The sequence below is a fragment of the Eptesicus fuscus genome, chromosome 3, assembly GCF_027574615.1.
Source record: "Eptesicus fuscus isolate TK198812 chromosome 3, DD_ASM_mEF_20220401, whole genome shotgun sequence".
Taxonomy (NCBI): domain Eukaryota; kingdom Metazoa; phylum Chordata; class Mammalia; order Chiroptera; family Vespertilionidae; genus Eptesicus; species Eptesicus fuscus.
Window position 1 is genome coordinate 43,708,529 of NC_072475.1, and position 16,963 is coordinate 43,725,491.

At 40.8% G+C, this 16,963-nt stretch overlaps 1 protein-coding gene across 1 annotated transcript in view; it reads left to right on the top strand.

Moving 5' to 3' along the window:
- MAP3K13 (mitogen-activated protein kinase kinase kinase 13) overlaps window positions 1–16,963 on the top strand; it is a 46,715-nt gene that overhangs the window by 11,388 nt on the left and 18,364 nt on the right. The window contains exons 3-6 of the mRNA XM_054713805.1: window positions 2,543–2,734; window positions 8,563–8,721; window positions 10,595–10,753; window positions 11,143–11,251. Of these exons, the coding sequence (XP_054569780.1) occupies window positions 2,543–2,734; window positions 8,563–8,721; window positions 10,595–10,753; window positions 11,143–11,251 (619 nt within the window). The remainder of the gene's footprint in view (window positions 1–2,542; window positions 2,735–8,562; window positions 8,722–10,594; window positions 10,754–11,142; window positions 11,252–16,963) is intronic.

Here is a 16,963-nt window from a genome sequence, read left to right on the forward strand (position 1 = left end):
GTGATGAAAATTAAAGTCTGTTTGTAGTTGCCATACATTCTTGCTCCATGAGGTTTCCTACAAGTCAATAACAAAAACTTGAAAAAATGTTTCCACTGAAAATCAAGATGAAAATTTTGGGTAGCTTAGAAAATGATGGAGAGTAATAGAAATAGCTTTGTGGCATTTGACAGGCACAGCAGAGCAGGGAAAATGAAGACTAATTCTTTAATTTCTTTATAACCTGCTATTGTTGTAAGACTTTCACGTGATTACAAGCCATCATGGCCTCTATTTTTTATATATATTTTTATTGATTTCAGAGAGAAAGGAAGAGGAAGAGAGATAGAAACATCAATGATGAGATAAAAGCATTGATTGGCTGCTTCTTGCACACCCCACACTGGGAATCAAGCCCTCAACCCAGGCATGAGCCCTGACCTGGAATTGAACTGTGACCTCCTGGTTCATAGGTTGATGCTCAAGCACTGAGCCATGCCAGTCGGGCCCATCATGGCCTCTAATAACTTTCATCACCTATAGCAGCCTACGAAATAGGACATGAATTGAGAGCTGGCTAAGGAATTTAGCTGGGTTCCTTGCAGGTAGACTGCTCTCAATAACTACTCTGGAAAGTTTTAAAGGAGGCATACATACATACCATTAAGGATGGGACACAGAGAATTCCAGACGGTGACTTTTTTTCTCTTTTCTCATCCTCTGAACCAAACTGTGAACTAGAATTAATATGACTATTCCCACTTCTATAAGGTAACAGTATTAATATAGAAATCCCCAATATGCTGGTCTATCCTGCAGTTATGGAGGATAACAGAGGCAGTGTGGTGTTCGAGTGGAAAGAGCATGGCTTTGAAGTTAAACAGGCAGATTTGAATCCCACTGTCACTCGTTAGTTGTCTGATCTAAGACAAGTCACTGTCCCTCTCTGAACATTACCTATAAAAAATGGAAAAGATAATATCTATCTTACAGTGGTTTGGAGCAGACTAAATAAAACAATTAAATTAACATGTAAACATGCCTGACAAATAGAAGATGTTCTTTCATGTTAGTGCCCTTCCTCCTACCCCAGGCCTCTGCACGTGTTCGTGTGAAGGTTTGATCATCAAAGAAAGTTAAGGTAAAGTTAAGAACTATCTGTCAAGGGCTTGCTGTGAATGTCTAGGCCTTGTGGTAGACAGATGAGAACTTGGAAACCTTTCCCTTCAATGAGCCTGTAATCTATATCAGATCGCATCTGAAAACTAATGGCTGCTATGTAGCATTGGAATTGAGAGAAGAGAAAGATCTTTGGGCTGGAATGATCAGGAAAGGCTTCATGGAAGACGTAAGAATTGATGGAAATACAGGCTGTATGGATATATAACACATTGTGTAATGCTATTTTTATTCTAAACAGAAATTTTTTCAAAGACTATATATTATAGAAAAAATTTTTAAGTTTTTTTAACTTCTTTTTAAATTTATTTAAATAATTCTTTATGTTTTAATTACAGTTGACATACAATATTATATTAGTTTCAGTTGTACACACCAATAATGAGACATATAAAATAGAAAATTGAGCCCAACTGTGTTGCTCAGTGATTGAGTGTCGACCCATGAACCAGGAGGTCACAGTTCAATTCCCAGGCAGGGTACATGCCCAGGTTTCTGGCTTGATCCCCAGTAGGGGGTGTGCAGGAGGCAGCCAACCAATGATTCTCTCTAATTGATGTTTCTATCCATTTCTCCCTCTCCCTTACTCTCTCTGAAATCAATAAAAACATATTTTTTAAAAGAAAAATGATTCTTTTTCTCTGATCCTCCATCTAGCTAGCCAGTCTTAAATTTGAGTAACTTAGAATTCAACAAAATAATAGTAAAAATAGCAATATTTTATTTGAATTCTGTTTCTGCACACTATGTATAAAACCCTCTATGTAATTCTAAAAGGAAGCTATTTAAATTATTCTTAATCAAAACAACACAATATCCAGCCCACAGAAAGCCTCAGGAAAGGGTGCTCTTTGTCCCAGAATGGAATGTCCCCTCAGAAAAGCACCAGATATAGCATAGCACGTAGATACCCAGACTGAACAAAACAAAACTAAAATTGTTGCTATGCATAGTAGAGAAAACCTGTAGACTAAAGGGTTTTAATGCTAATTTAAGAATCAGGAATGATTATCTATATGCATGTAAAAAAATAATTTGGATAGAGAATTGGTCTTAGTGATTAAATTTATGAAATACTCTTTTTTTAAATTATATTTTACTGATTTTTTTACAGAGAGGAAGGGAGAGGGTTAGAGAGATAGAAACATCGATGAGAGAGAAGCATCGATCAGCTGCCTCCTGCACGCCCCCTACTGGGGATGTGCCTGCAACTAAGGTACATGCCCTTGACCGGAATCGAACCCAGGACCCTTCAGTCCCCAGGCCGATGCTCTATCCACTGAGCCAAACTGGCTAGGGCAAAATACTCTTAAGCTATAAATAGGTATACATGTATGTTTGTGTGTTTGTGTGTATTATATACATGCTTGTGTTTTCTTGAAAGGGGTGTTTGTACTCAGGCCCCATGTTATTGTATCATCATGGAATACTGTGCCCATGGACAACTCTACGAGGTTTTGCGAGCGGGCAGGAAGATCACGCCTCGATTGCTAGTAGACTGGTCCACAGGAATCGCGAGTGGAATGAATTATTTGCACCTTCACAAAATTATTCATCGTGATCTCAAATCACCTAAGTGAGTACTGGAGCTAATCTTTCAGCCATTTTGTTTTATTGCTTTGAAATAAGGAATTCCATCAACCTTAGTTGAAGTTTTCAGACATGATACTTTTGGTTCAGCTTAAGTCAGTACAGTGGGCAATGCTATTAGTGTATCTTTTGGATTATTATTGACCTACTTACTGATGTAGACGGCAGATATGTTCAGGCACCTGACACTAGTTTTCCCTTTTTGTTGCGTTATAACTGTACAATTATGAAACAATTCATTATCTGAATAATTAATCATTTTGAATAATTAATGCCAAACTTCCTCACTTGGAGGCTTGATTTGATGTTTTCCTGTGTGTTTCCAGAAAAACACTTTTTAAAACTGAGTTTCAGAAATGCACTTAATACAGTCAGGTAAAAGTGAATGAATAAGAAACAGAGGCAAAGAATAAATAAAAATGTTAGAACTAAAGCTTGTTCACAAAATGTATACCATGAGATTCTCTACCGATGTGGTGTAGAGGTGGACTCCATATTTGGCATTGAGTGTCCTAAAGTCTAAGCAAAGAAATAAAGAAATAGTTATAAGGTTCACAGTGTCCATAAGAAAAATACAAACTGATTATTTAAGAGAAGCAAAGCTGTTTCTAGTAACCTCTGTTTTCAAAATGATTCCTTGGCTACTAATAACCACATTAAGAGGAGTGTTTATTCAGTTCCTCAAATTGCATAAAGGAATTGATAAAATTGTATATTTCACTGTTGCTTCTATTTCTAAACACTCTTATCACTTCTCATCACATTTTGGTTTGGAGAAGCAGAAAAGGATTAATCTTTTTTGCGTGTGCTTTTATAATTTACAACATTTTTATATTCATGATCACATCTGCTTTAATCTTTGCAAAAACTGTGTGGGATAGATGTGACAAGTATCATTATTTTTATTTTATATAAGAGAAACTAGGGCTCAGAGCCCAAAGTCATGGAGCTAGGACTTGAACACAGAACTTTTCGATCAAAGATCACTGCTTCCTAAATCATCATGTGAAGGTGAGGGATTCACAAGGAATCCTGCCTCTTCTCCATGGAAGATATAAATCAGTCTTGATTATAAACTTCAAAGGAACTCTAATTATCACCATAGTTCTCAATAATGTTTATTACCATTGTTAGCTCACTGAACAACCTCCTTCTTGATTTACTTGCAAATAACTTTATTATATAGTGTTCATTCCTTCTGTCTATATGGAAGCTTTTGTTATCCACTACATACACATAATATACTTGCCAAAGGCCTCTTTGAATGGTCTGCTTTTGAATCACCTGTTCTCCTTGAGAATTAATTTTAGAAAAGGAAGTTAGGAATATGTAGAATATATAGCAGTCACACACTGCTCTCTTTAACTGCTTCACTTAAAGATTAGAGTAAGTTGGTTACCCAGTAAGCATTCCCTCTGTTATCAGTACCACCCTGAACCCCTGCAGCCTTGGCCTCTTTGGGTTCCAAGATAATTTTGAAAAAAAAAAAAAAAAAAGATCAGTCTGGCTGTAAAGAGAGATTTTATTACCCACTTTAAGTCTTTAGGCTGTGTGACCTTTGTCTCAGAGATTTCACAAAAGTTCCAAAATCATATCTTCTCTGGTCCCTCCCATGTCCATTCCCTCTCGTCATCTGTCTATATAAAACCCTATATATGCAAATCGACCAAACAGCAGAACCACTGGCGGAACAACTAGTCACTATGAGGCACACTGACCACCAGGGGCAGACACTCAATGCAGGAGCTGCCCCCAGCCCGCAGGCCCAGATCGGCGGGGCGGTTACCCAGCTGGTTACCCCACAGATCAGCACTGATCGCCAGCCAGGCCTAGGGACCCTACCCGTGCAGGAATTTCATGCACTGGGCCTCTAGTGTCCTATAATGAGCAATACAAAAGAGGCAAAAGGGAAGTTTCTGGTGTTTTTCCCCTTAGGGGTTTATCACCTTTTCTGACTCTCATGGTTTATGATACCATCAATTCTCCAATTATCACAAATAGCCCATGATACTTTCATCCTTACACATTTCCACCAACACTAGCACCATTAAATCAAAATTCCTAAGTTATGTGAATTTTACATAGCAGGTGAAAAACCAGGGCATGGATGTGGATGAAGGTATTCTAAAGCAAGTACAAGCACTGAGCTATTTGATAAATAGCTTTTTGACATTGGCAGGGACAGGGCAAATGTGAAGTCCCTGGTTCAAGCAGAGAAAAGGGAGGAGCTAGGCTGAGAAGTTTACTATTTTCTTTTTTTTTTAAATGAATCTTTATTGTTCAGATTACAATTGTTTCTCCTTTTTCCCCACATATCTCCCCACCACCCAGTTCCCACCTCCCCTCTGCCCTTACCTCCCCCCCCCCCCCGCTGTCCTTATCCATAGGTGTATGATTTTTGTCCAGTCTCTTCCCATACTCCCCACACAGACACCCCTTTCCCCCTGAGAATTATCAATCCACTCCCATTCTATGCCTCTGATTCTAATAAGTTTATCAGTTTATTCTGTTCCTCAGATTTTTAATTCACTTGACTTTTAGATTCACTTGTTGATAGATATGTATTTGTTGTTCATAATTTTTATCTTTCTTCTTCTTTTTCCTCTTTTTAAGGAATACCTTTCAGCATTTCATATAATGCTGGTTTGGTGGTGGTGAACTCCTTTAGCTTTTTCTTATCTGTGAAGGTCTTTATCTGCCCTTCAATTCTGAATGATAACTTTGCTGGGTAGAGTAGTCTTGGTTGTAGGTTCCTGCTATTCATCACTTTGAATATTTCTTGCCACTCCCATCTGGCCTGCATGGTTTCTGTTGAGAAATTAGCTGATAATCGTATGGGAGCTCCCTTGTAGGTAACTAACTGTTTTTCTCTTGCTGCTTGTAAGATTCTCTCTTTGTCTTTTGCTCTTGGCATTTTAATTATGATGTGTCTTGGTGTAGTCCTCTTTGGATTCCTTTTGTTTGGGGTTCTGTGCGCTTCCTGGACTTGTAAGTCTATTTCTTTCATCAGGTGGGGGAAGTTTTCGTTCATTATTTCTTCAAATAGGTTTTCAGCATCTTGCTCTCTCTCTTCTTCTGGTACCCCCATAATTCTGATGTTGGTTCGCTTGAAGTTGTCCCAGAGGCTTCTTACACTATCTTCAACTTTCTGAATTCTCTTCTCTTCATGCTTCTCTGGAGGAGTGTCCTTGGCCTCTTTGTATTCCAAATCTTTGAGTTGATTCTTGCAATCCTCTAGTCTGCTTTTGGGTCTCTGTATAATATTTTTTATCTCAGTCAGTGTATGTTTAATTTCTAGTTGGTCCTCATTGAATTTATCGGCCTTTTCCATGAAATTCTTGAAAAACCTTATAACCGTGGTTTTGAACTCTATGTCCAGTCGCTTGTTCTCCTCCATTTCTTTGGTTTGTGATCTGTTTCCTTGCCTTCTCATATTCTCTGCTTCCCTGAGTTGGTAGGGTAGTTTTGTGTTCTAGGTGTCCTATTGGTTCAACGGGTCAGCCTCCCAGTTACTTGAGGTGGACACTCTTGGTGTACCCTTGTGTACTGTGTGTTCCCCAGCAGGAGCTACAGCAAGGGCTAGTTTTCTCCTCCTTTGCTTGGGCGGTTTTGGAGCAGTCTGGAGCTGCAGTTGGTTAAGCTGCCACAGAACAGGCCATTTATATGTAAAAGCCGCTGTGTGGAGCCTGGGCGGGTTTGTAGAATGTGCGGGGCGGGGCCTCAGGGCGGGGCCTCAGGGCTGGGCGGGGTCTCAGGGCGTCACTAGGCTGGGGCCAACAGCGATGGCTGCCGTCAGCCGTCTCTGCCTTTCCCGTTTCCAAGTCCCTGCGCCCCACGGTCCAGCGCAGTAAACAATGATTGCTGGGCGCACCACCGCAAAAAAGTCACTCTCACTTTCCGACCCGATGGCCGAGAGTCCAGCTTCTCCCCGTAGGTGTCTGGGTCCCCCGAGTGTCCCCAGAAACTGGATTTCAGAGTGATCGGGAGCTTGTCTCCCTGCGGGTTGAAGAAAAGCCGCGCACCCAGCCGCCCGCCACCGGCCCGATTCGCGTGCCTCCGTACCTCAGCTTTTCAGCGATTGTGCTCCTTTCTGTTCTTAGTTGTCAGTCTTCCACTCAGCCAGCTTTCCCGTGGTTCTGGGTGGTAGACGTTTTTGTCTTTTAGTTGTGTTTTTGAAATTGTTCAAGTTTACTATTTTCTAACCTCCTTGACTCTGATACTGTTGGAGTATTAAGCCTTTTTATTGTTAAAAATAGGTCTCTAGATCATTAAGCCTCTGAAACCCTAACTCATGGACATTCCTAAGTTCTAAACAGGCTGTTTCAAGTGAACTCAGTCTAGTGCGTGAGGATGTTACTATGTTGTATTAGTACCAGGTTATAACCATCTTTAAAGCTGGCAAAAGCAGTTTATCCAGGTCACATTTCAGATAACTACTGTGAAAAGTAAAACATGAGTTGTGTAAATCTACTTAAGCTTAAATTTATTCCTGCTTTTCCTCATCGTTAGTGGAATCCCAGGATACTTATTAGCCTTTTAATGTAACGACTTCCTAGTATCATGGTCCCATGCATGATTTTAGCTGGCCATCATTTAAAGAGTGTTTTGAAAGAAGTGTTTTCTTAGTGGGCTGTCTGAGACTGGCAGGGTGGAAACCAATATTTATTGAGCATGTGTGCTTTACTTATCTCATTTAATTCAAAACAAAATTTCTATGAGGCATAATTTCCGGCCTGTATTCCTTATCCAAAACTCTGGGAGTCAGATGATTTCAGGAACAGTGCATTCATTACCTTACATCCCCAGCAAAGGCTGGGGCAGCACCCTATAATCAGCCACATTCATATACCTGTAGCAAAAGCTATGGTAGGCACACAAAGTGGGATAAATAAAGCGTGTTTGCTTTATACATATGAAAAAATACTTATACACTGTTTTTAGATCTTTTTGCGTTTTTAAACTGTGGTTAAGATATTGTGAACTGAATTGTCTCCATGTCATAGATGAGAAAAATAGCGTAGAAGAATTGAATAAATTGGCAAAGCTCACACAATGGTGAAGGCAGGATAAAACCAGATGTAAAAGCCCACTATGGCCCTGGCCAGTGTGGCTCAGTTGGTTGAGCATGATCCCTTGCACCAGAAGGTCACAGGTTCAATTCCAGTCAGGGCACATGCCCGGGATTGCAGGTTCAGTCCCCTGGTGGGGTGTGTAAAGGAGGCAACCAATCAATGTTTCTCTCTCACATCAATGTTTCTCTCTCTCCCTTTTCCTTCCTCTCTCTCTAAAAAACATCAATAATATATATATATATATATGTGTGTGTGTGTGTGTGTGTGTGTGTGTGTGTGTGTGTGTGTATGTGTGTGTGTATATGTGTGTGTGTGTATATGTGTGTGTGTGTATATTATGTGTGTGTGTGTGTATATATATATGTGTGTGTGTGTGTGTATATATATGTGTGTATATATGTGTGTGTGTATATATGTGTGTGTATATGTGTGTGTGTATGTGTGTGTGTATATATATGTGTGTGTATACATATATATATGTGTGTGTGTGTGTGTGTGTGTGTGTGTGTGTGTGTACATGTATATATATATATATTTTTATTTTTTTTTAAAGCCCTCTATGCTATGCTGCCTCACAAGTATGAATGGTGCTATTTCTAGTGTATCGCTAATGTCCTAGTAATATTGAAACTGGTAAGCTGAATTCTGCAAGATAGGGGGCAGCAAAGTCTTCAGTTGCCAATTTGAGTCATGTTTTTTATTAGTACTAATGATCTGGATGTTCTCTTATTTCTTTTCAAAGTGTTTTAGTGACTCACACGGATGCAGTAAAAATTTCAGATTTTGGAACCTCTAAGGAACTCAGCGATAAAAGTACCAAGATGTCCTTTGCTGGCACAGTCGCATGGATGGCGCCAGAGGTGATACGAAATGAGCCTGTCTCTGAAAAGGTCGATATATGGTGAGCAGCACCATCTGTGCCGACTGGAAAACCTTTTCCCACTTTCACCCCTCAGCATTTCCTCCACCCACACTAATGCTTTCCTCAAATAGTCTTTAGTGTTACTCTCTTCTGGTTGGTTGCAGTCCCATATTACCCAGTACAATGGTAAGAAGGGTTGGGATAGAATTAAGATGATTCAGTAAATCATCAGTTTGAAGGACCTTCAGAGAATATGCTAGACTTTCTGGGAAATGGAAAGTTTACTTTAAATAACCATTTAGTACAAAAGTCTTCCTGGACTTTACATTACATAATTCTCACCTTCTTACATAAAATACTTTAAACAAAGTTTACCTGTTTTGGTGACTCAGACCATCGTGTATTATCTGTGACCTACCGGTGTGAATAGTTATGGTCTTTAGACATATTTGAGTTGTATAGTGCAATTTACCTTTTATAAGCAGCCTCTATGCTGTCCTTTTTTTGTTGTTAATTGACCTTTTTATAATCTTTATCAATTTTTCCTCCAAATCTTTGCTATTAACAGTGTATTTCCCTGTAGTTGCTTTTTTCCATTTGTAAAATGGACTACTAATAACTTTTAGGCTAAAATAATAGCATATATTAAAATTGCATGTAAGCCCTAACCGGTTTGATTCAGTGGATAGAGCGTTGGCCTGCAGACTGAAGGGTCCCAGGTTTGATTCTGGTCAAGGGCATGTACCTTGGTTGTGGGCACATCCCCAGTAGGGGGTGTGCAGGAGACAGCTGATTGATGTTTCTCTCCCATCGATGTTTCTAACTCTTTATCCCTCTCCCTTCCTCTCTGTAAAAAAATAATAAAATATATATTTTTAATAATTGCATGTAACATCAAAGTAAGTAAGAAAAAGAAGAAATGTAGAGTGACTTGTAATTTGGGTAATTATTACTAATGTGTCCTCTTTAGGGATTATCCCAATTTATGTTCCCAACAGAAATGTCTAATAGTGTTTTCTCAGCCTCACCAACAAAGTTAAACTTTTGGATGTTTGCCAACCATGTAGGTTAAAAAAAAAAAAAGTATATTTGGAGCAATTTTAACTTGTATTCCTCTTCTTATAAGTAAGATTTTGCATTTTTTCATATTTATAAATCATTTGTAATTTCTTATTTGTGAACTATTCTTTGCTAAGCTTTCTAATCTTTATTCTTATCAATTTATGAATATTTTATATATTAAGAAGAGTAGCCTTTTGTATATATGCATTATAACTACTTTTCACATTTTGGTATTTTTCTTATAGTAGAGGGTTTTTTTCCATGCCAGATTTTTTTTTTTTAAATGCAGTTTAGCTTAATCATTCTCTCCTTTTATGGCTTCTAGATTTCATAATCAGAAAAATCCTTCACCACTCTAAGATTTTTTTTAAATTCCCATGTATTTTTTTCAGGAAATTTAGTTTCATTATTATAACTAAATCTTTGATTCATTAGGAATTCATCTTTATGTAAGATGACGTATAAATTTCATTTTCTCCCTAGTTGTCCAAACAGCATCTACTGAATAATCAATTTCCCCCACTGGTTTGAGATGTCACTTTTATCATGTAGGCAACCCCTCTATGTATTTGGTCTATTTCTAGATTTCTGTTCCATTTCATTAGTGTAGCTGTCTATTCATGCACCAGAGTTAATCACTGAAGCCTTACAAAATGTCTTAACATTGGAGAGTGTTGGTTACCTCTCAGTGACTTTCTTTCTTAGAGTTTTCCTGGCTGTTTCCATTTTTCTTATAGCAGTATTAGAATTTTAAAACTGGGCACACAGTCAATTAAAAATGAATAAAGAACTAAAATACAAGCCAGCCTTTCTGAAACGTCTTCTGTGCGTGTTCTTGGTGCCACTGCAGGTCCTTTGGGGTGGTGCTGTGGGAACTGCTGACAGGAGAGATCCCTTACAAAGATGTGGACTCTTCAGCCATCATTTGGGGTGTTGGAAGCAATAGCCTACACCTTCCAGTTCCTTCCACTTGCCCTGATGGATTCAAAATCCTTATGAAACAGACATGGTAAGAAATGTATTTCTCCCAACATCCTATTTTACCTTCCTCCTCAAAACCATATTTGAAACTTCTTCAGAACTGCAGAGAAGTCTCTAATGGGTATTGGGAGTGAATCACCTGGTAGTATAAAAACCAGGAGCCTTGGAACTATTTATAAATAAAGAATTTAGTGCATGTTGAAATAGTAGGCCTTCATAAATAATAGCTATTATGACTTTACCAGTCCTAAGGGATGATTATCAAACAGGTCACTGATGTTCATTTCATCAACACTGCCTGAGGTACAGCCATGCAAGGAGTCAAAACTGGCTTTCATTTTTATTAGAGTAGAATAAAATCTTTATCCTCCTGGACATACCTTCTGAAATGCACAAGCTGCCTTTTTCTACCTTTAGGCAAAGTAAACCTCGCAACCGACCTTCTTTCCGGCAGACACTCATGCATTTGGACATCGCGTCTGCAGATGTTCTTGCCACCCCACAGGAAACTTACTTCAAGTCTCAGGTAAGTTTGGAAACTTTCTGCCAGGTACTACTACTGAACGAAACAGACAAGGAGCCCTCAATGAGAAAAGGCAATTCTTATAAGAGAGCCATTCTGACTCTTACAGCAATTATATAACGCCATTCATTGTGAAACAGTAACTGTGATACCCATACATATGACCTTTTGGAATTTCTTGAGCACATACAGTATTCTCTCGTTTGGAAAGAATGTGTATCAGAATCTGATCTTCACCATGGGCTCTGGTGAAACTGTTGAAGAGAAAAGAGGAAAAGAAGATACAAAAAGTGTAATGTGCATATATGCAAATTAGAATTACTACTGAACTTCATGAACGTATTACTGTCTTTGAAGAAGGAAAAATACAGTACAGAGGAGGGAAGTTAAATACCAGAAAGAGCCCATGATAGAATCAGGCCCAGAGAGAACCTTTTCTCTAACTTTGTATGTCACTTAACAGCACCAAATAAAATATCACTTAATGTGTCTGTTAGCTTTCACTGCATTACAAACCATTCTAAAACGTATGGCTTAAAACAGTAAGCTTTTGTTTAGCTCACGATTTTGTGGGTTGGGAATTTGGGCTGGAAGTTCTTCTGCCGGCTTTGGGCTCGCTCACATGTCTGCCGTCCGTTGCAAGGTCAGCTGGGAGCCTGGCAGGTTCCAGATGGCCTCACTCTCAAGTCTGACTACCGGTTGGCTATTAGCTAGAGCACCTCAGTTCTCCACGTGGCCTCTTATCCTCAGCAGGCTAGCTTGGGCTTGTTCACATGGTGTTCTCGGGGTGACAGCAAGGGGCAAGCCCAGTGCACAAGTGATTTTTAAGCCTATGTGTGTATCATGCGTGCTAATGTCTCCTTGGCTAAAGCAAGTCACAGGCCAACCCAGATGGAGAAAGAGACATCGCCTAGGGGAAGAATTTGTGACTATTAAATGAAAATGCTACAAATGTCATAAGGATTGGTGGTCCAACCACTATCAACATGGATAGGGAGTGGTGGGAGATAAGTGTACGTGAGGTCCTCATCCCTCCCAGACCCAGGTAATAGCAAAAGGAGTAAAATGGGGTGAAACTACAGTTTCTGAAATAAGTGTGATGATCCTAAGCTATAGCTTTATGCCTGCAGGATTTCACAACGGTATTACCTACTTTCTAATCATATTACCTACTTTCTAATCAAGAGAGCTTTGTCTCTCTCATGGTACTGTGCTTCTAAGTGAATTTTTGTAAGATGAATTCCATCTCCACATTATTTTCCAGTATCATTTCAAAGATTCATTCTCAGAGAAGACATTTTATTACCAATCGGTGTTCCAATCTATTCATCAGAGCCCCCCATCTGCAGCGGGGGGTGCACTTACCCACCAGGAAAGTCTGTGTTAAAACGAGTACTGGACTAGGAGGGGCATCGTCCTGGGGGTTAAACAAGTCCTCCAATATGACTTACTACCTGCCCCTACCCAGGGCTCAGAGTACGTGCTTCTCAGGTATCTGACAGACACAGAGATACTCTGCCCATCAGACATTGCAAATTTCTTAATAAAGTCACAGGGCTTCTGGCAGTTCCCAAGGAAAGGTAAGCCAGAGACTCTTATCCTGCCCAAAGTTCCAACATACTTTCTATGGAGCCACAAACTTAGCTCTTCCCACAACTGTGTCTTTAAATATTTAGTCAGACTTGCCCCTATAGTTTTTTAGTGTTTCTAAGGAATTACTATGTAAGAAAAGTGTTTGATCTTAGAGAAAATAAGAGGATGTAGGAGGTTGACTTCATACCATTTCCTCTGTTCTTTGATATGCATTCGGGTAAACTCCCTTAAAACTATTACAACTATTGCCTATCTATTCAAATACATGTAGGTGTGGGGCACTGGAGAAGAAATCTGTCAAATAGTTGTTAGTGCTCAAATAGTTGTTGTTAGAAAAAAAATCCTAGGGCCTGTTGTGAAATGAAAGGGAATAATAGTGAGCACTCTCTAGGAAATCTTTCAAGCGTAGGGTATGGTTGCAATCGCAGCTTTGCTTCCTTCACTATACAGTAACTATAAAACTACACATACCACAATTTTTTTTTTTATTGATTTTTTACAGAGAGGAAGGGAGAGGGACAGAGAGCTAGAAACATCAATGAGAGAGAAACATCGACCAGCTGCCTCCTGCACACCCCCTTCCGGGGATGTGCCCGAAACCAATGTACATGCCCTTGACCGGAATCGAACCTGGGACCTTTCAGTCCGCAGACCGACGCTCTATCCACTGAGCCAAACCGGTTTCGGCCATACCACAATTTTGAAAAGCAGTTTTTGTGAGCATGCTAAGTCACAAGCTATTGAGACCGTATAACTGTATATACTTGGAAAACTTCAATTTCTAAGCAGATTTTACTTGAGTGCTCCCAGAATATCACTTCTTTGCCAGTGCAACATATTCTGAGCCCCACCAGCTGCAAAGCACAGTATGGTGCAACTCAGCACCCACAGTCAGTGTCCTTACTTGTACAAACTCACTTTTATCAGCACTTGCAGTGCTAAATGTGTGAAGATGCAGCATATATAGCACAGATGAACTCAGAAAAGAAAAGGTTCTTTTGGAGCAAGAATATGAAAGGGAGAAGAAAGGGAGGGGAAGGGAAGGAAGAGAGAAGAAAAACTTAGTACATTGGACATCTTTTAATATTCATTAATTCTTCCACATTTTTCTCCCAACATAAAATTTTACCTCTCCTTAAAGAGCCCCAAAATTTGCTATCCTTGCTAGTTTCTAGAATTAGGCCCTGAGTCTAAACTCCTGTCCTATGATCTTGGATAACTCACTACATTCTCTAGACATCAGCTTACTCATGTAAACAATAAAGATAACCGTATCTTCCCATCCTGGTGGAGTTTTGGTGAGGCTCAAGTGAGACAATAAAAGTGCAAGTGATGTGTAAACTGTAGAGAACCTCCCACAAAGCTACATTCTGGGTATTTTTTCTGATGAACTCCTGAGATGGATAAGATAGCAGTAGGGAATATTCATTGTGTTTTGATGTTATGCCACCCAGGTGGGGAAGAACTGGTTATTCGCACATGGTTTTGCTTTGCTATAGCAATCTTGCACCTGAGGCCTCACCTCCTCCTTCCTGCTAACAAAAACTTGTCAGCATCAGTTATTAATCAACTAGAGGCCCAGTGCACAAAATTTGTGCACGGTGGGAGGGGGGCTCTCTTAGCCTGGCCTATACCCTCTCACAATCCAGGACCCCTCAGGTGATGTCCGACTGCTGGTTTAGGCCCCTCTGCCTGCCTGCCTGATCGCCCCTAACCACTCTCCTGCCTGCCTGATCACCCCTAACTGCTTGCCTGCCTGCCTGATCGCCCCTAGCCACCTCTACCTCAGCCCCCGCACCCAGGACCCAGGCTTCCCTCCTCCAGCCAGCCACAGGAAACCAAGACCCAGACTTCCCTGCCTCTGGCCAGTCACAGGCACCTAGGACCTGGGTCGGCTTCACCTGGGTCGGCCGCAGGCACCTGGGACCCAGGCCGGCTTCACCCAGGCAGCAACGCCCGGGCAAGCCACAGGCACCCAGGACCTCAGGTGGCGCTGCCCAGGCTGGCCACAGGCACCCGGGACCCCGGGTGGCGCCACCCGGTCCCTGGCTTTGTCAGGAAGGACGTCCGGAAGACGTCCGGACTATCTGGTCTAATTAGCATATTACGCTTTTATTAGTATAGAAGATGGTTGATGGCCATGGTCTCCACCTCCCACCGAAACTGTCAGTCCAGAGCGCTGCCCCAGCCTAAGAGAAAATGCTTCATTCATCTTTTTCTCATCAGCAGCACATGTGTGAAGATGCAGCATATATAGCACAGATGAACAAAGCAATCAATTTCAGTACAATATTAGATTCTGCCACAGCTATTGCTTCATTCTTAAACAGTAACCCATTTCTCCAAGTAGGCACTTGTTGCTCCTGGTATTCAATAGCATTTTATATCAGTCTATACCATTTTAGCCTGGCCCCAAATCCCAGCTGCCAGATGGACCGTGTGCCCTGCTTCAAAGCTCTCCACCACCCTCTGCCTTTGCATCATTCTAATCTCCTTTTGAGTGCCACTGCGGCCACCGTTGATTCAGGGGAGTTGCAGAGGCACTAAATTCACTGTAAGACTGTGCTGCCTCAAGAGTAGTCTTGTCATGTCCTAGCCAGTTTGGCCCAGTGGGTAGAGCATCAGCCTGTGGACTAAAGGGTCCTGGGTTCCTAAACGGTTTGGCCCAGTGGATAGAGCATCAGCCTGTGGACTAAAGGGTCCCGGGTTTGATTCCAGTCAAGGGAATGTATCTTGGTTGCAAGTTCCCTGGCCTTGGTTGGGGTGTGCTCAGGAGGCAACCAATCGATGTGTCTCTCTCACATCAATGTTTCTCTCTGTCTCTCCCTCTCCCATCCACGCTCTAAAAATCAACGGGAAAATATCCTTGGGTGAGGATTAACAAACAAACAAACAAAAAGTAGTCTCGTCTTGAGCAAGTATGTGCTTAGGCTGGAAGTGGGCCCTACGTGGGAGGCAGGAAACAGGACTCTGCCAATTAAGAGTTGGACTTACCACATCTAAGTCTTTACTGGCTCAGAATCTATGATTTCCTGCTACTTAGCCCCCTGAAATCCTGTTCCCATAGTCCTCAAGAGAGGCTGGAACTCATTCTTTTTTTTACTTTTTAAAATTTGAGGTAAAATATATATAATATAAAATTTTCCATTTTAACCATACAATTCAGGAGCATTAATTACATTCACAATGTTGTGAAACTATTGATCTGTTTCCAAAATTTTTCATTACCCTGTTAAGCAATAATTTCTCATTCCCCCCTCTCCACAGCCCCTGCTAATCTCTGTTCTACTTTCTGTCTCAGTGAATTTCCCTATTCTAGATACTTCATTTAACTTTTGTTTCACTTAGTATGTTTTTAAGATTCATCTATGTTGTAGCATGCGTCAGAACTTCATTCCTTTATATGACTGAATAATGTTCTGTTGAATTGATATAAACCACATGTTGTTGATCCATTCTTCTATTAACTCAACTTCATTTTGACACCTGTATTATGGGAGAGGAAAGAAGCAAGGCTTGGGTGCAAGAGCTTCAATGCTATTGACTGAATAAGTGGAAGGCTGGAGAAGTCAAAAACCTAAATGTCCTCTTTATGTCCCAAGCCTGATATAGGACATAAAGAGGATCCCATTAATGGTGATAACCCAGGTTTTACTGGATTTTTCTCTTATCTGTTCACAGGGGATGTAAGTACCTTGAAGCACCCCCTACTCCCTCCTTCCACTCTCCCCATGCATTTGGGGAAAATCCCCATCAAGAGTAGGGTGTCAGCATCTGATCCGCTTTCCACTGGCTCTGGCTGGACACAGCCGTCCCCGCCTAGCATCTGCCAGGTATTGCTTTATTGGATAGCACTGCTTTCTCCTAAAGGACTGCGGTCCCCGGCTAGCACCCACCAGGTGCTCCCATGTCCTTAGGGCACCGCCGCCACCCACTGGGAGCTGTTATTTCCTGCTGTAACGGCAGCTCTGGGCTTTACAAGATTCCAAAGCTGCACATGGTCCTGTTTACACAACGAACTCTTCCTTTTCCTGTTGCCTTCACTTTGTTAAAAGTAATGGGGCAATGCTGGTTATGGCAACATCTTACAGGCATTTTAGTGAAACAGTGGAAAATGCCGCT